General features: G+C 46.2%; 1 protein-coding gene across 2 annotated transcripts; it reads left to right on the forward strand.

The window, feature by feature from the left end:
* The first annotated feature begins 26 nt into the window (after nucleotides 1-26).
* Nucleotides 27-17,568, forward strand: KAT14 (lysine acetyltransferase 14). 2 transcript variants are annotated; one of them, XM_083857247.1, is made up of 10 exons: nucleotides 27-509; nucleotides 2,206-2,324; nucleotides 5,622-5,743; nucleotides 7,324-7,505; nucleotides 8,029-8,448; nucleotides 9,345-9,916; nucleotides 10,427-10,563; nucleotides 11,068-11,243; nucleotides 14,264-14,454; nucleotides 16,945-17,568. In XM_083857247.1, the coding sequence occupies exons 1-10, from the start codon at nucleotides 254-256 to the stop codon at nucleotides 17,116-17,118; spliced, it is 2,349 nt and encodes a 782-aa protein (XP_083713373.1). In that variant the 5' UTR covers nucleotides 27-253; the 3' UTR covers nucleotides 17,119-17,568. The 2 variants fall into 2 exon arrangements, with proteins under 2 accessions (XP_083713373.1, XP_083713374.1); XM_083857248.1 differs by having other exon boundaries at nucleotides 8,032-8,448.
* Nucleotides 17,569-18,677: the final 1,109 nt, after the last annotated feature.

An 18,677-nucleotide genomic window follows, 5' to 3' on the forward strand; every position in this document is an offset into this window, starting at 1 on the left:
CTCCTTAGAGGTTTGATTAAAGACGTTTGAAGGTCATTTGCATCTCACTTCTCGCAGGTGTTTTAACAAGCAGTCTGTGAAAGACTGGTCATTTTGCAAAAGTTATGATCTCGCCTCTAAAGCTTTAGGGCAGACAAAAGCCCATTTTCTCTGTGATTGGTACTTAGACTGTGGAGACTTAGCTGCGGCCCATCCCGCGTGGATGGACTGAAGGCGGGGTGGAGCAGCTCCCTGTTGTGCAGGCTCCTCTGGGATGGCCAACAACGTTCACATGAGCGGGCTGCTCAGCCGCCACGACGATGAGGCCACCAGGACCTCCACCTCTGAGGGCCTGGAGGAGGGCGAGGTGGAAGGGGAGACCCTCCTGATTGTGGAGTCCGAGGACCAGGCTTCCGTGGATTTATCCCACGACCAGAGCGGGGACTCCCTGAACAGCGATGAGGGTGAAGTGTCCTGGATGGAGGAGATGTCCTACTACTGTGAGAAGTGCCAGAAGTGGATCCCAGCAAGTAAGGCTGCCCGTTGTGTTGTGCCTGGCCATAGTGGGTGTTTGTGCTGTCCTGCATCCGTGTTTCACATCTAGTTGGGCTGTTCCCCGTCCTGTGCAGGTGATGCAGGTGATGCCTGCTGGCCGGGGCTGTGTTAGACACTTCAGTCCAGGGGCTGTGTGTGTCCAGAGCTGGCCCTCTCTCTACAGAAGTCAAACTGTCTTCTTCATTTTGTAGAGAACGCTAAAGTTCAGAACCGTGCCCACCCTCACAATTCTTGCAGCTGTTTGGGGGCTTGGGCCAAGTGACCTGACCTCCCTGCTCACTCAGATAATGACCCTTGCTGGAAAGCTCTGGGGAAGAAAAGGACTTCGTGTGTTACTTTTTTTTCCCCTTCCCTGTTGATTTGTCACATCTGTGGAGCATATGGCTAAATCTCAACCTTAACGTTTTCCCAAAAATGTGAATTAAAGTTGGCTTAGAAACATGCCCAGCCTTCTGGGGGGTGTTAGGTGCAATCTGCAGAATTTGATGCCTCTCCTCTGGCACTTGATATAAGATATATGGTGTTAGCAGTGTAATAGACAACTTTAGTTTCTAAATTCTGGACCATCTGATCTGTTATTACATCCAGATATTGCTAAACACTGATTGGCTTTGATTTTGGTGAGGGGATTTTTGTTTGGTTTGATTTGGGGGTTTTGTTTGTTTATGGTTAGAAATAATAAACTGTTTAGGTGGCACCTGCCTTGCAGATATGCCAGAGCTGCCCTTTTTGCCTTCTTAGAATTTGCCAAAATTCATAGTGTAAGAATCTCCTCTCAAGGCATGTTAGTGAATGTTTAGGTCTTTATGTAATGAAACCAGCAGCAGACTATTAAATTACTATGCAGTAAAGGGAAATATAACTTGAAATATATTAATTCAAAAAAATGAGGCAGAGTTAAAGGTAGCATGAGCTATCTCATGCTGGAGTGTGATTTAACATTCTTGATTTAACACTCAACTTGTTTTATTTTACAAAGATGTTCCTCTCTGCAGTTGCTGTGGAACAAATCCGAGGAGCAGAGAAGGGCAGTTGCAAGGCAACTGTAGCCACATACAAATGTGCCGAGTAAATGAGCTGTCAAAGGGAGATACTGTGCTTTTTCCTAGTCATTCACTTCTAGGGAGTTCAGTTGTCGCTTGTGAAAATGGCAAAGGTGCTCAGGCAAATAATCACCTTTTTACATTGAGCTACTATTTAGAAATTCTCTTAATCTACCAAGTGTGAGGGGTTTTCCCCCATCAGACACAGCTGGAACTTGAATTCTGCAATTCAGTATGGAAGCAGGGGATCCATGTGTTAAAAATGCTTGATCTGGTGGCGTTATGCAGTAAAAGAGATGACATCCTTGTAGAGAAATATCTTTTGAGTGTGACTTTTCAGAAACACTCTAGTCTTAAGTTTCTCTGTCCTCCGATGTAATTTTTCAATTGTTCATGTTTTTGTAAATTAACTCCTGGTGAGTTTAGAAGCCCTGATTGATATGATCTTTTTTCCTCTGCTGTAGAAACATGGAATTAGAGCCTGTAACTTTGGATGCATGGGGATTTACAGGTGGTTCTGTAATTTTTGTTCAGACAAACCCGATCTTGGAAGAAATCCAAATTTCTTTTTCAGCACTTTTTTCTTATAAAAGGACAAAAAGGATTGATTTTTACCTTTTCATTTTAGGTCAACTGAGAGAACAGCTCAGCTACCTCAAAGGAGATAACTTTTTCAGATTTACTTGCTCTGATTGCTCAGAAGATGGGAAGGAGCAATTTGAACGTCTGAGGTTAACGTGGCAACAAGTAAGTGAAATGTTTGTGCCAGCAGAACAACCATGAGACTTTCTGAAATTGTTGCTTGTTGTTTGTATGCTCCCTGGAATGGGAGGATCAGGTATTGTTAACAAAGGAACATTTGCATGAACTTGAGAAATTAATTAGCTGAGGATTGCTGGCACATGAGAACTTCAGCATTTGACAGGGAAATTGAAAGATAATGATACAAACCACTTTTTTTTGGTTGGTGGTTTTTTTTTTTTTTTTTTTTTTTTTTTTTTTTTTTTTTTTGTGTGTGTGTGTGTTTGGTTTTGTTGCCTTTTTTTTTTTTAATTTTTGTTTTTCCTTCCTCTTACATTGCTCATAAATTCATGGCTTTCAGACAGGTGTGGAAAAGCAAAATAAATGCAATTTGGCTTCTAGGCATGAACAGTTTTTTGTATCTAAGAAAATGTAAACTCGTGAGGTGATAACATAGAAACAGAAAGCTTCCAGCTCCCTGGGTACAAAGCTCCAACCTGGCTGCTGATGCACTAGCATCAGTCCTTGCTGGAATTCACTGTTTCCATCATTTGCACACCTGAGCAATCAAAATAACGTCTGTTTGCATCCTGTGGGCCTGTAATGGTGTGTTGTCTCATGGAATATCACAGGATCAGCTAGGATGGAAAAGACCTTTGAGATCGCCAAGTCCAGCCCATGCCCTGACACCACGTGGTCAACCAGACCGTGGCACTGAGTGCCCCATCCAGGTTTTCCTTGAGCACCTTTAGGGATGGTGACTCCACCACCTCCATAGGCAGCCCATTTCAATGCCCAATCACTCTTTTTGTGAATAAATTTTTCCTAATGTCCAGCCCAGACCTACCCTGGTGCAGCATAAGATGTGTCCTCTTCCCCTATCACTTGTTGCCGGAGGAAGATGCTGAACCCCCACCTGGCTGTACCCTCCTGTCAGGGAGTGGCAGAGAGTGATAAGGTCTCCTCTGAGCCTCCTCCTCTCCAGCCTAAACACCCCCAGCTCCCTCAGCTGTTCCTCATAGGATCTGTGCTCCAGACCCTTCACCAGCCTTGTTGCCCTTCTATGGATGTGCTCCAGCACCTCAACATCCTTCCTAAATTGAAGGGCCTGGAACTGGACACAAGGCTTGAGGTATGGCCTCACTAGTGCCGAGTACAGGGGAAGAATCACTGCCCTGGTCCTGCTCACCGCTATTCCTGATCCAAGCTAGGAAGCCATTGGCCTTCTTGGCCACCTGGGCATGCTGCTGGCTCGTGTTCAGTCTGCCATCAGTCAGTACCCCAGGCCCCTTTCTGCCTGGCCTCTCTCCAGCTGCTCTGTCCCCAGCCTGTAGTGCTGCAGGGGGTTGTTGTGGCCAAAGTGCAGGACTCAGCACCTGCTCTTGTTAAACCTCCTGTTGTTGGATTTGGCCCATGGATCCAGCCTGTCCAGGGTCCTCTAGATAGTGTCAAAGGCTTTACTGAAGTCCAGATAGACAAAATCCACAGCGTTCCCTGGATCCACCAGGCAGGTCACCTGGTCATAAAAGGAGATCAGGTTGGTCAGGCAGGACCTGCCCCTCCTAAACCCCTGCTGTAGGTGCCAAGTGATGGCACTCAAGATGATCTATTCCATGACCTTGCCAGGCACCAAGGTCAGGCTGACAGGCCTGGAGCTCCCTGGATCCCCTTTGCAGCCCTTCTTACGGATGTGCGTCAACCTTCAGCCATCAGGTACCTCCCTGGTGAGCCAGGACTGATGGTAAATGATGGAGAGCAGCTTGGTGAGCTCATCCACAGATGCCTCTGTACCCTAGGGTGGATCCCATCTGGTCCCATAGACTTGTGAGCATCTACAAGGCTCAGCACGTCATCAGCTGCTTCTTCCTGAAAAACAAGAGGGCTGTTCTGCTCCCTGTCCCCATCTACCAGCTCAGGAGGACACTTGTCCTGAGGCTGAAGCTGTCAGATTGTTGAAAATTATATCAGCCTTGTTGAAAAAATCATACCAGCCTTGTTGGCTTTTCCTTGATTCTTAGCCACAGGCACTCAGCCTTATCATCATGTAAGATAATTTGAAATGCCAGTTGTAACTCCTGCACTGCTTTCTTACAGTGGCTAGTGCAGGGAAAAAGGTTGGTGTAGGTAGGGGTCTGTACTGGCAGAGTTTCACCAAGTTCCACACTGGGAAAGCAAAGGCTGCTGGCGTTGCCCAGGTCTCTTCAGAGTGCCAGGGGGAAGGGGCAGACAAAATGGAAATGGGTGAGGAGGAAAGCTGGGACCACCTCCCTGGGCTTCCAGCAGCCAGAGCTGCTACTGCTTCTGGGTAAGTGGAATTGAGAGAAGTGGTCAAACTAACTTCTAACTGAAGCAGGGAGAATGGGGACAGTGATTTCTGGATTTTTTTCAGAATATGTGACCTCAACAGATCCGTATCTTTAGCCAGTTGAAAAGATATTTTTGACATCCTGAGACACTGTTCCACGTGACTTTAAAACCCACAAAATCCTAGTTATCAAACTGAGAGGCGTTACGAGGTAGAAATAGGGTGAAGGGGACATTAGAGCTGTCCATATTTCATAATTTTGACATCTTTTAAAATGCATCCCAGAAAGACTAGGTCCACTGTGAGGAGACCCATCTCCCTAAGAAAAGCAGATTTCATACTTCTCTGAGGATGAAAGGCAAATTGTTATTGGAAGAAGTGTCTAACTGAGGCTGTGTGATTGTTAAAAGATGATCCCAGCCTAGCTGACTTTAGTTTTGTTCTAATAAATTAATTAAAATTAATTAAGTAAATGTAATTAACAATTGGTCCTACTTGAAGGAGATGAGATGTTTTGCAAACCTGCCCTTTAGTTCGGGTGTGTAACAGGTCGGAGTGAATTTGGCTCTGAAGTGTGTGTGAAAGACCATTGTCACAATGTTTCTGATGTATTGGATAGCAGGATTACTTGTGACCTTTTTTTTATTTGAAAGACTGTTTCCCTACCTCTATTACATTGAGACCTCAGCTGTACTGTAATTCATTTATACAACAGCTGCTCAATTCTTGTGTCTCAGCACAAACCTCCATAACTAGGCAGCTTGTTATTCCCCTGGGATGGAGAAATCTCTGGAAGAATGTGCATCTAACAATAGAAAGACAAGAACGGGCAGCACGATACCAGGAAGAAGATGGATTGCAGAAATTGCCTGTGAGATGTTGCAAAAATAAGAATATTTATGAGGGAGCAAAGATTTGTGTGTGTGTGGTAGCTGTGGCAGTCTGTTCAGCAGAAAAAGCAGAAGGGATTCACTTGTGTCCAATACTTTCTGTTCCAGGTTGTCATGTTAGCAATGTACAACTTGTCTCTGGAAGGAACGGGCCGTCAGGGGTACTTCAGATGGAAAGAAGACATTTGTGCTTTTATTGAGAAACACTGGACTTTCTTATTAGGGAACAGGTAAAGACATGATATTTCCCTGAGGGTCTGGTTGGTGAGCCAAAGGAATTAAAATCTGTTATACAGATGGACAAGAATCCTGGTTAATTTGGTGTTTAGAATCTGTATGAAGGCATGAGGGGTACACTTGAGAAAGAATCAGCATTTCTTACTGGGGAAAAACAGCCCCAGGAAAGTCCCACAAAAGCAATAGAAATGCAAGTATTTTGAATTATTTCATATTTTCCTTTAGGCAGCATATGAACCTGCAAAGAACTGAGTTTTTCTAAACAGTCACAATGGATGGGCTGATCCTGGTATTGCCAAACTTTAGGGACAAAAATGTGGTCCAGCAAAGTGCTACGTTCCTTGGCTATATAGTTTGCAAGGACCAAGTTCTTCAAGAAGAACTGAGTCTTTTAGATTGATTGTTCTGGATCTTGATGAAATGGCTCATACATAGTAGCTGCTAAACAACTGAAACGTTTTTCAGAGTAGGAACTCCTCTCATAGAGGGCAGCCTTCATTTTCCAGGTGAACAGCACATTTTTTCTGAGCATGCTGAAGCTGTCAAACCCAAGCCTCACTGTTAATGCATGTGCTTTGGAGGCAGGAAAGGAACTGAGTAATCTTGGAAGTAGATTTGATTGACTTCACAGCTTCTTTTCTTCCCCAGGGATTTCTCTGTTGTAAGCTCTGGCCTTTCTTCCTAACCAGATTTAGTCTTTGGCTTTGCTTTCAGTGCTTGTTTGTGCCTGCTTGCTCAGAAATCTTAGCATTTGTCCTCTCTGGAAGCCACAGGGACCGTGACAGGAGGGCAGCTGGTGGCCCATTGTCCTCATTCAGGGAGTCTCTGCCTCCCAGCGTTTGCTGCTGCCTTTTGAGACTTGCCTTGGGAACTGGGCACTCCTTGCTCTGATTAAAATTCAGAGAGTGATTCCTGGCCTCAGACACAGCATTCCCACTTGCCTGGACAAGCCACTGATGGAACAGAGAGACAGATGAATTATGTGTGTAGCAGTACAAGCCGTGCAATGATCTTCTTCCCTGGCACATTGAAGCACAGCTTATCCAGATTTCTGTAACACTCCAAACTTTGAGCTGCAGTGGCTGGATTTCATCCCCCACCTTTGAGGTTCAGTATCCCAAGGTGTGTAAGGGCAGCACTTGGGCAGCTGTGAACATCATCAACTCAGCCAAACCTTGGCAAGCACAGAAGTTTCTGCATGTGGGGTTGTGCAAAGGCAAGAAGAAATCCTGAGATTCTGGGCAACTGAGGTTAGACACTGCACCTTGAACCTGACTCTCCAGAGTCAGGGCAATTCTTCAGTATTTGTTCTCACTTCTTTCCTAAGTGATATCTCAGTTAGCCCTGTGATCAATTCCTTAAGGAACAAAAAATGCTTAGATGCCCAGTAAGAGTGCACTGTCCAGCAGAGGGAAAGGCTTAAATGCAGCTCCCTGCCTCCAAGGGGCCAAAAAAGTGCTTCAGGAGTAGTTCAGCGGGTGTGTGTCAGTGCCACTGGCAGAAACACTGTCCAGGATGGAAGCACAGCTGGTGAGTGGGGACCTAACCCTTGTTTTCCTCTCTCCCACCACAGGAAAAAGACCTCAACATGGTGGAGCACAGTTGCTGGCTGTCTGTCTGTGGGGAGCCCTTTGTTTTTCCGCTCGGGAGCGCAGGAATTTGGAGAACCGGGATGGTGGAAGCTGGTTCATAACAAACCCCCAACACTGAAACCTGAAGGAGAGAAGCTGTCAACATCTGCTCTGAAGGCAAAAGGTAACTCTGTCCCCAGTAGGATGTAGATTCCTCGCTGGGCCAGAGCTGGGAGACATGAGAAAAGCTGAGTTGAAACCAGTTTGTGTGCATGGACAGCTCCTTAGTTTTGTTCTGCTGTAATGGTTGACTGAAGAGACCTATGGTGCATATACTGTAGCGTGAGAAGCCTGTAATATTTTATTACCTTTTTCCATTGTGCTGATTTATAGGGTTTTGAGGCTTGTGCAGCGTGGTTTTGGTTGCGGTTTTTTAGCTGAAATCCACAATTTTCCCACTTTTCTTTACCCTGGGGAATGTCTTTTATGTTTTGTCACTAGATGCAAATTCTCCTCTGTATGGAAGAACAAAATTTGGGCCTTAATGAGGCTTTAGTCATACACTGGCTTAATGCTACATGTCCCAGAGTGAATTTCCTGTACACATTGAAAACCCCATCTTTTAAGCTTTGTAGCCAGAGTGGTTTTGACTGCGTAGTGTGAATGCAGCGACTGCAGGAGCTCAGATAAGCAAACTTCCTCTTTAGCAGCTTCCAAGCCCCCGCTGGATCCCATCATCACTGTGGAAGGCCTTCGAAAGCGGGTGAGCCGCAATCCTGTTGAGTCGGCCATGGAGCTGAAGGAGAAGAGGTCCCGCACTCAGGAAGCCAAGGACATTCGGAGAGCCCAGAAGGAGGCGGCCGGGTTCCTGGACCGCAGCACTTCCTCCACTCCTGTGAAGTTCAGCAGCCGCTGCCGCCGGCCCGACATCGTCCTGGAGAAGGGAGAGGTCATCGACTTCTCCTCCCTGAGCTCGTCCGACCGCACGCCTCTGACCAGCCCCTCTCCATCCCCGTCCCTGGACTTCTCTGCTCCCGGCACTCCTGCCTCCCACTCGGCCACTCCCAGCCTGCTCTCGGAAGCAGATCTCATCCCGGATGTCATGCCACCACAGGCACTCTTCCATGGTAAGAGCCACCGTGGGTTTCGTTTAGTGATGAACTGTGTGCAGTTTTCTAGGAATGTTTTTTAAAAAAGAAGCTCCCAATGAGCTGCAGGGTCCTTTCAGGATAAGATGGAAAGTAACTGGCAATATTCTGTTGTCTTAGTTGAGTGTGAGAATCGACTGGTTTTCCATAGATTTATCACCAGCTTCTAAGGCCAGAAGAAAACCCCATTATCATTTTCTGAGAGATCCTGAATAAACAGTGGGTAGACTTCACACAGCCACTGCTGGACCACTCAGCATAAGCATTTCACTGCAACACAGATTGCACTGCTACACAGCGAGTCTAGTTTTGTCTCAAATATATTTGAGAGACATTTTATTCCCATGGTGATGTCCGAGTGTTTTATAAGTTTGTGCTAATTAAGGGATGCTAAATTTCAGTGAGATTGCAAAGCAGTGATGCAGACTGAATTCTCTTAGTTTCTTAAGGAGCCAGTCTTCTGGGTCACAGGAAGAATAGTGAGGTTCTGTAGAGGACAGAATCTCTCCGGGGTATGCCAGCTGAAGATACAGCTCACCAGTTTGACTTTTTGATCCCCGGTCTTTGGGAATTTTCAGCAGCTTAATGTTCCTGAAAGAACATGTGCTTGCAGCTCAGGAGGGGCACAGTTTCCAGATGCCAAACTACAAGAGCTTTAGGAGCAGGATTGATTCCGTGTCCTGAAATTGGATTCTTTTCAGCATCTCCCGTCCAAAATTAGGAGATTTGGGAGTACCTAGAAAATGAAGTGTGTTGGGTAAACGCACATTATTGTTCCTTAGCAGAAAAATGCTGTGACAACCAATTTTGAAATGGGACTTTGATGTTTAAATTACTTTTTCTTTCCCCTTGAATTATTTTGATCTGTTCCACAGATGATGAGGAGATGGAAGGAGATGGAGTCATAGACCCAGGAATAGAGTATGCTCCCCCTCCCAGTGGGGCAGCTGGTGCTGGCACCATGATAGCGAGCAGGAAAAAAGTGAAGACAGCTGAGCAGATCAAACAAGAGGTGGAGAGTGAAGAAGAAAAAACAGAACAGACAGAAGGTGACAGTGAAGATCCTGAAGAGTCAAACACACCCTTGCAGGTGAGAGGACGAGACAAGGGGAAGTCACAGCTGGAGAAGGATGCCAAACCCAGAGTTCTCAAGCACACCTCAGTTAGCATCTATGAGGAAAAGCTGCTGCTGAAGAGACTGGAAGCCTGTCCCAATGCTTTGAGCATGACCCCGGAGGCACGGAGGTTGAGGCGCAAGCTGCTGGTCAGGCAGGCCAAGAGGGAAAGAGGACTCCCACTCTTTGACTTGGACCAGGTTGTGAATGCTGCACTGCTCCTGGTTGATGGGATTTATGGAGCCAAAGAAGGCAGTGTCTCTAGGCCCCCAGTAGGGCAAGCAACATACAGAACTACTAGCCAGGACTTCAGGATCTTGGACAGATACCAGGTGGGTGTTCCCAGATTTAAGTTAGCTTTTGGCACTGGTTATTTTAAAGCTTTTGCTGCAGCCAGCAGTGTCAGATTGAGGTTATCTGAATCCTAAAGTGAAAAGGATTATGTGAACAAGACTCATTTTGGCTTAGGGCTGTGTCCTCGGCAATGCTCTCCTAAGTCCCTTTCTTCTTGGGACATGCTGGTTCAGCACTGCTGTCTGTCAGTGTCAGCACCACAAATGTTGATGTATTTGTACTCCAGCCCTGCCCAGATGCTGGTGGAGGGCTGGAAGTCAGGAAGGTGCTCTTTCATGTGTGTAGGAGGGAGATAACTTGCAGCGCTTTTAGGTTTGGGCACCACGTTTGGGATTGCCCAGCAGACTCCAGAGGTGGGAGCACCGTGGTCCAGTCCACCCTGTCACACTGAAAGACCCTTACTCTCCCTCCATATGATCCCCTTATGATCAGTTAAATCACTGACTGACCTTCCTGCAATTGTTGTGCATTTTTTTTTGTGCATCCAGACAGTGCTGCCCGCCACGAAAGGATATCGCCAGCAGACAACCAAGTTTCTGTACCGCCTGGTAGGCTCAGAAGACCTGCTGACAGACCACAGTATTGTCAGCCCTTACACCTCCCGTGTCCTTAAGCCTTACATCAGGTACAGAGGGTCTGAGCTTGCTCTTGGCTTGTGCACCGCCAGCCCACGGAGAGGACACCTTTCTTGGGCAGTGTTCCTCACTCTTCCTCAAAGTACAACCCAGTGCACCATGGTAACCCTGAAGGGATAGTGTTTGATTTAGCTGAGTAGTGAAAGGGATTGCATTGGGAAGGGGAATCTGCAAGAGGGGGCAAGGGCAGAGAGGGCATTGCTGTAGCCATTCCATGCAAGTTGCACCTGCTCTTGGGTCAGAACCATGATTTCCTTGCTCATACCGTAAGGAAAGACTGGCTGGACCTGCTGTGGGTCTGGGAAGTGTCCTGGCCTCTGGCACAAGGGTGTTTTTACTGAGCTAGGGGCTTTTTCCCCATGTGAATGGAAGACTTCTTTTTTTTCTAAAGTTGAGCATGTCAAAAGATATCTCATGGGCAGTACCTATTTAGCTGCAGTGGCAGTTCTTGTTGCTCACTTGCGTCTTGTGTTTCTTTTTCACGTTCCTGGCAGACGTGATTATGAGACAAAGCCCCCAAAACTCAGGCTGCTGGCAGAAATCCGGGCAAATCCACACAGGAATGATGTCAACTGGAAGGCTGAGCCAGAAGCACCCATTGATTACTGCTACGTTCGCCCTAATCACATCCCCACCATAAACTCCATGTGCCACGAATTCTTCTGGCCTGGTAAGATTCCTCCAGTGCTTGTGTTTCCAAGAAAGAAGTGGTATTGTTCAGAAAAAAAATGTTCTTGGGCCAAATTTTTCTTCAGTTGGTTCACTCTGGCTGATTCTTAGAAACCCATTATCTGATGTCACAGGAATGCATTTGAGGTGGAGAACTAGGTTTGGTGTCTTTGTCTCTTGAGATCTGTAGAACTGGCAATTAGCCCCTAATTAGCACAGCACTTACAAAAATAGGTGCCAGTAGGGTAATTTAGTAGTTAACTAAACTTAAGCATCTAGTGAAATGTTTTGCACAATCAGGGGTTGAAATAAACAGTTTTATACCAGGGATTACTGTTCATTACCTGTGTGAGAAGGTTTCTTCCTAGTAGCCATAAACTGGGTATGTCAGAGTGAAAGTTGGGAAGTTGTATGAGGAGCCTGGAGAGGAGACTGAGGGGAGACCTCATCGTGGTCTGGAGCTTCCTCAGGAGGGGGAGCAGAGGGGCAGGCACCCATCTCTTCCCTGTGATGACAGGACCCAACAGAATGGCTCTCAAGCTGTGTCAGGGGAAGTTTAGGTTGGATATAAGAAAACTACCCAGAGGGTGGTTGGGCACTGGAACAGGCTCCCCAGGACAGTGTCACAGCACCAAGCCTGCCCAGGAGGAGTTTGGACAACACTCACAGGCACATGGTGCAGTTGAAGTTGTCCTGTGCAGGACCAGGACTCAATGATCCTTGAAGGTCCCTTCCAACTCAGCTTATTTTGTGATTCACTGAACTGTTTTTACAACTGTAGACTCCACTGTGATGTCCTTTATTTCTTCAAGCCTCAGTACTTACAAGGTATGGGAAAGATTAGGTTTATATTTTTCTGTGTCATTTCTGGAACTGCAGGTTCTTTGGGGATAATGGCTGCCCTTTCTGGGGGTGGTTACGAGGCCGCAATCTTTAGTTCTTCTGAAATAATAATAATAAGGATGTTCATCTGCTGCATGCCTCAGCTTCTGATCACCAAACAATGCAGCAGACTAATTTAGAAAAGCCCAGTACAAACAGTACACACCTTTATTCCAGGCAACTGTTTGCTTTGTGTTTTGATGTGCAGATAGTGATTCAGCAGGGTTGTAGTTCAGCAGTGCTCATGTGCTGCAGTCAGGATGGGAGCTCTTTTTGCTACTCATTACATGCAAATTGTACAGTGTGGTGAGAAATAACCTGGTACGCCTTTTCTTTCTCAAGCTGCTTCAGAGCTTGTGAGACACTTGCAATCCCAGCAGATGCTGAACCGCTTTGTCATAGTCTCTCCTCTCCTGAAAACGCATTTGAAATTCTGGCCAAGTTGGGTTGCAGCTTCATTAAGTTCTTCAGGACTCACCCTGTTCTATTTAACCTAAGGAGCCATGGGCGTGTTCCACCCAACTGTGAACTGTTCATCATTAAATCAGAAGGCTGACAATCCTATCACTCTCCTGGGATGGGAGGAGGGGGCTGAGATATGATGGTTGCACCTTGGTTCTGTTTTAGCAGGAGAGGGAAATGAGGAAGTGATGCCTGGGAGATAAAGCCTGGATGCAAAGGGTTTAGCTGCTACAGCTTGGGGGTGGGAGGCAGGGATATGCAACTGAGTGAGCATCATTAAACCAGCACTTAGTTCTTCTGTCCCTCCAAAGCCTTCCTTTCAGAGCTGTTCTTGCCTCTCCCAAGGCAGAACTATGTTTCCAGGTGACTGCAAATGAGCTGGTGGAAGAGAGATTCCCCAGTGTTGTTTCTCACAGTGCCTTGGTCCCCTAATAGGAGACCTCTCCCTGGTGGGGAGTGTCTCCAGTGGTGAACCATCCTGAACTAAGCATCTTCCTACAGGAAAAACTGCACCACTTGCAGAGACGCCAGCGCCCAGGGCAGTGCGTGTTCCTGTCCAGACACGCTGCAAGGCACTCCAGAGGCAACGCAGCCTTGCCTTAATTAACTCAGCTCCCTATTGCCAATCGATCCCTCCCACGTCTTGCTCCACCCAGCCTACTCTGCTCCACCCAGCTTACTCTCCAGCAAGAAAATAACTCACCCACATCTTGGTGCCTGATGCCTTATGAAGTGTTGCATCTCATCAAGAGTGATTACAGGAAAACGTATTCTGCCATTCTGTTACTCCATGTTCCAAATACATTGCAATTGCCAACTGGAGGCTGAGGCAAACTTCTGGCACATCTCCTCTGTGTCTTGCATCTCATCTAAGGTCTGTCCACACAAATTACTAAGCAGTCAGTCTTCAGTGCCTCAAGCTGCACTGCTTGGTGCTGACAGGCTGTGTGGATGCTCCAGGACTGCAGCAGCAGGGTGGTTGGGCAAGGTAACAAAGTCCCAGCCTCTTCCTGTGTCAAGCCTCTGACTCTCACTGCCTGAGAGGCTACTTCATCCCCCAGATTAGAGGATTTGCATGCTAAAAGCAAGTGTTTTGATAGTGTTGGAAGTTGTGGTCAGGCCCAGTGCAGCTCCACAACCAGCTGAGTGTGCACAAGAGACAGCAGTAAGAGCTCCAGGCAAGGTGGAGGAAAAAGACAGGAACTATAGCAGGCAATGCCGCCAAAGCTGAAGCCCAGTTTCATGTGTGCTGCTTCTGAAGAGCTTTTCATCCTCAGGTCATTTAAAAGGAAATCAGCTTTGTTAGTTTTTCCACGCAAGCTTCCCTGCTAAACAGATCTTGTTTTGTCTGTTTTGTTGTATGATCTTTTCCCTTTCATACTTACCTGGCAGAGGAGACACCAGGATCAGGCAGCTGGTTTTCCCAAGGCAGGGTTCATCCTCTGCACTCTGTGTGTCCTGACCCCTGGGATTTCCCAAAATGCAGGAAATTTGGCTGCATAATTCCTAGTAACAGAGGATTACTCTAGCAGGGGCCTTGGACTATTCTATGATGCTGTGACCTCTTGCTATCACAAATCTGAAATAAAGGTAAAAAGAAGGGATCAAGTGTCTCTAAAAAGCCTTAAGCCCCTGGATTTCAGTGCTGCCAACTGCTGTTTCTCTCTTACTCCCTAGGAATTGATTTGTCAGAGTGCCTGCAATATCCAGACTTCAGTGTTGTTGTCCTTTACAAGAAAGTTATTATTGCCTTTGGCTTTATGGTGCCAGATGTAAAGTACAACGAAGCTTACATCTCTTTTCTGTTGGTACACCCTGAGTGGAGAAGAGCTGGGATTGCAACCTTCATGATTTACCATCTCATCCAGGTAATGCAATGAATCATCCTGTGAACCTGCCAAAGATCCAGCTCCGCTTCCTTCCTTGTGCACACGTGCAGATATTAGAGAGTAAGAACCCTTTTTGTGAGTGTCTATGGGGGGAAGTAGCTCCTGTGTTGGAAGTTAAAATGTGTTTAGGAAAACAACCATCCTGGTCGTGTCCTCAGAATTATAGAGGGATGCTGCACACTTCAAGTGTTTTGGGATTAACTCTTCAGCAGTCAGTAGTTTGTATAAAAGGGATGCTGTAAATAAGGATTTAAAGGAGAAAATGATGTAAGACTGGGCAGAGTCAGTTAGAATTATTGCAGCTTTCTTGACTACACCTGGAGATTATTTCATGCAGTAAATCACTTACTGATCTCAATCACTCACTTTCACTTTTATACTCTGGTTCAAATACAGCCAACTTAAAGTGTTTGCAGCCTCATTGTTTGTTTAAACTGGCTTGTACTGGACCTTGTTCCACAGGACTACTTGGAAAAAGTAATTTTTCTAAAAAATAAATGGGTAGTATTAAAAGAGTTAAACTTCATTGAATCTCTGAATGAATACTGTTATTCAAGTGACTTTAATTCAACTGACTTTCTTGAATTAAACTGCAGGAAAGGCAGCTTAATTGTGAGTAAGGATGCAGATATATGTCCTTGACAGAGCCCAACTCCAGTTTTACCACTCCCTGAACTCTCTTGGCAGAGCTGCCGATGGGAAACGTTTCTTAATTTGTTGTAGTCAAGATGAGCTGCACTAACAAACTCACCATTGAAACTGTTTTATCCTCTTTCTTATTTGGCTGAAGCAAGGTAGGGAGTGCTGGCAGAGCCTTGAGGAAAGTGATTTATGCTTTGGAAAAACATTTTCCACTTTTGGGCTGCCTGAGGGGTAACTGCTACCTGCACAGCTCTCTGCAGTGCTGACACAGGCCTCTAATCAATATTCCTTAAACTCACCCCGTGCATTTCCCAGGCAGCTCTGTGTGAAGTGTTGAAGGAAATTGCCCTCAGCTCAGTCTGCTGATGTGAGATGTCAACACTCAGTGGGAACAGGCGCCAAGGTTTGCAGGGATCCAGCAGGTGGACTCTCAGAGACTTCCCTCTCCAGCAGAGCTGGGATGCTGGAGTTGGCGAGTCAGCCACAGAAAATCCTCACACCTTTTTGTGGGGTGTATCACGTCAATTAACCTAATCCTGCTTGCATGAAATTCCTTGTTGAGGAAAGCCAAGCAGATTTAAGGGATTTGGGTCTGATCAGGCACACTAGCAATGAGAGATCAGCACTGTGTGTTTCGCTCACATTAGGTTTATTTTGCTGTTGCTGACTTTCTGACAGTGGTTTGAAGGGGTTTAGTACTGTAGAATAAATGGTGGTTGTGACCTTCTGTTCCTCAGTCTCCAGGTTGTAGGTGCTGCTTTGCAGCCTGCTTGGGCTTGGGGTCTCCTCTCTGTAGCTTGAGACACTTTGATGCTCTGTTTGGATTAAGAGCAGGTCGCTGACTTTGGGATCAGTGTGATGACTTTGGGGCTGAATTCTTGGGAACAGCATAACTTAACAGGAGAATGTTTTGATGCAAATGGTGGTGGCTGGTTTTGCTGTCAAAATTTTTCCTCTCATGCATCTGTCCCAGAGCACTGAACTGGATTTTCTTAATGATCTCATTCAAATTTTCTTCTCCCCAGAATAGCTTCCAATTATTTTTTTTCCCCCTTCCCTCCTTAAATTCCTGAGAGTTTTCCCCTTGAATGTTCTATCTTGGAGATTTCCCTAGAGGGTATTACTGTTCCCACTTAAGAGTTACAATACACTCAATATACATGGAATGCTATTAAAACACTAGATGATAGCAGAAAATAAATTATCTTGGCATCTTCATTAGAGTGTCGCTGGTTAGAATAATTTAGGATCTTCAAGGTAACTTCAGCCATGCTATTATTTGCTGTCTGAACTGAATTTCCTGCTTTCTCAGGAGGTGAGTGCTGTGCCCTGAAGGATGGGAGAGGAGATGGGTGGGATAGGCAGGAATTCCAGCATGACAGCACAGAGGTGCTCAGGCAGTCCCAGAGAGCTCAGCTCTGTTTGCTGACAGGGAGGAGTGCAGAGCCTGATCCTCTGGCATGTTTTGTCTTTTCTTCAGGCCATTGTATTTGCAATCAGGGCTGTACACCAAGCTTATTTTTAATTAACAGTTACTTTTAGTAATTGACAATGGAAGGATGACAAATTACAGTCCCGAACCTGCTTTCATTGTCAGAGAATCCACGTTTCCCAGAAACAAAGGTTCGGAGGAGCAGCAGCAGCGCTCCCTTTGCTGTTGCTATGTGTGGTAACTCATGTGCCGGGGCCTGTGACTTTTCTCACATTTCCTCAGCACCTTGGATCCCTGAGCTGATGAATCTCCTCACCTCCGCATTCCCCCAGAGGCTGTCTCGTTCTCTTGCAGTGATATCTCCTTTTTTTTCCCCTCTCCCCCTCCCTTGGCAGACCTGCATGGGCAAGGACGTCACCCTTCACGTCTCTGCAAGCAACCCTGCTATGCTGCTCTACCAGAAGTTTGGATTTAAGACCGAGGAGTACATTTTGGATTTTTATGACAAGTATTACCCCTTGGACAGCAAGGAGTGCAAGCACGCCTTCTTCCTCAGGCTGCGGCGCTGAGCTGCTGGAGGGGTCTGGGGAGCTGGGAAAAACCCAGTGCATCCAAAAAACTCCCCCAGCTTTTGGTGGAGGATGTTGGCTGCCACAGGAGAGCTGGAGCACGCTGGTGTGTTTATCCCTAGGACTTTGGATGTCAACAGTGAGATGTTGTACATGGAAAATGCAATCCCAAGAGGATTGATTCTTGTGCTCCAAGGGGAGAGGCCTGGAAATGCCAACTAGGATACACTGAAACCACTGGAAAATTGAAATTCCTTATGGGGAATTTTCCTGCCACTGTTACTTGGGGATAGCCTCCTTAGCAACAGACAAAAATACCAAACAAAAAAGTGTTTCTCATTTCAGAGGGGCCTCATGGATTTCAAGTTTTGAAACCAGTCCAAAAAATGTTGCGGGTTTTTTGTCTCTGTTTTTGTTTATGAGCAAAAATGAACACCTAAACTTAAATCATTCAGTGTTTCTGTGGTTTGATTGCTTTGTTAGGAACTGTCTTGAGTTTGTGAAGGGAAATAAGGTATTGGTGCCTGTAGCTGGATGTTAACTTTAGGAAAGTTCTACACATGCCAGAACCATAGTCCTGGAATCATGTTTCAGGAATATTGAAGAGCATGTGGATTCCTGTTACCCCAAGTACAAGGCTCAGAGGAGGCACTTGTGTTTTGCTGCTTCCCTGCTGCCTTCCCTTGCCCTCCTTGCCCTGTGCTCAGTGTGAAGTTCTCATAGCACACTGTGTTTTGTGTTGGGGAACGGTGTCAGGTGGGTTTGTGTCTAGGCAAGGTGGGGCACCACAGCTGCCAAATTCAGCTCTTTGGAATCTTTCCACCTCTCTGCTGGTTGTTGGTCTGCAGATCAGCCCTTGGGGCACACCTCTAACCACAGAGCAGCCTCACAGGCTCCAGCACCCACCTCCTCTGGCTGGAAGAAAACCCACAGCAAAAGTCAGTGGGGATGTTTGAAATGCAGGCTCTGATTTGTAGAAGCAGTCTGGAGCTTGGAGGGAGGAGAGGGCAGAGGTGGCCTAGATCCAGTTCTTGGAAGCACCTAGGCTCTAAGCATCAGTAAAGAGGAGAGCAAAGAATAAATAGAAATACCCGAGAATTACAAAATACTACCTAGTTTCTGTGGTAGTGGCTCTTGTCCTTTTCCACAGTGTAGCAGCTTCTCTCCCTGACTTTCAGTGCAGGTGAACAGAAAGCTGCACTGACCAAAAGCCAGGCTGTGCATTTTAACTACGGGATGGTCCTTTCACATCAAGCCCATAGAGAACTACACACCAAATGTGACTTTTTTGTCCTTAATCTAATGTGTGTACCTGTTGGCTACCTGACTATATCAGTAGTTGCCATAGTGGAGTCTTAATTTTGGTAACAGAAGAGAAAGGGACACAAAATATGTTTTTGTGTAGCCAATCCATCACCACCAGCACAAAAGCAGTGGTAGTGGGAGGGGAAAGCCCAGCCAAGGGTTGTGTGCCCAAACGTCCGTGCACATTTCTATCTGTTTCATGACTGTGAAAATTTTCAATGTTCTTAATGTTATGAGTTAGTTGGACTTTGAAA

Source organism: Zosterops lateralis, assembly GCF_965231275.1.
Source record: "Zosterops lateralis genome assembly, chromosome: 3".
Classification (NCBI taxonomy): Eukaryota; Metazoa; Chordata; class Aves; order Passeriformes; family Zosteropidae; genus Zosterops; species Zosterops lateralis.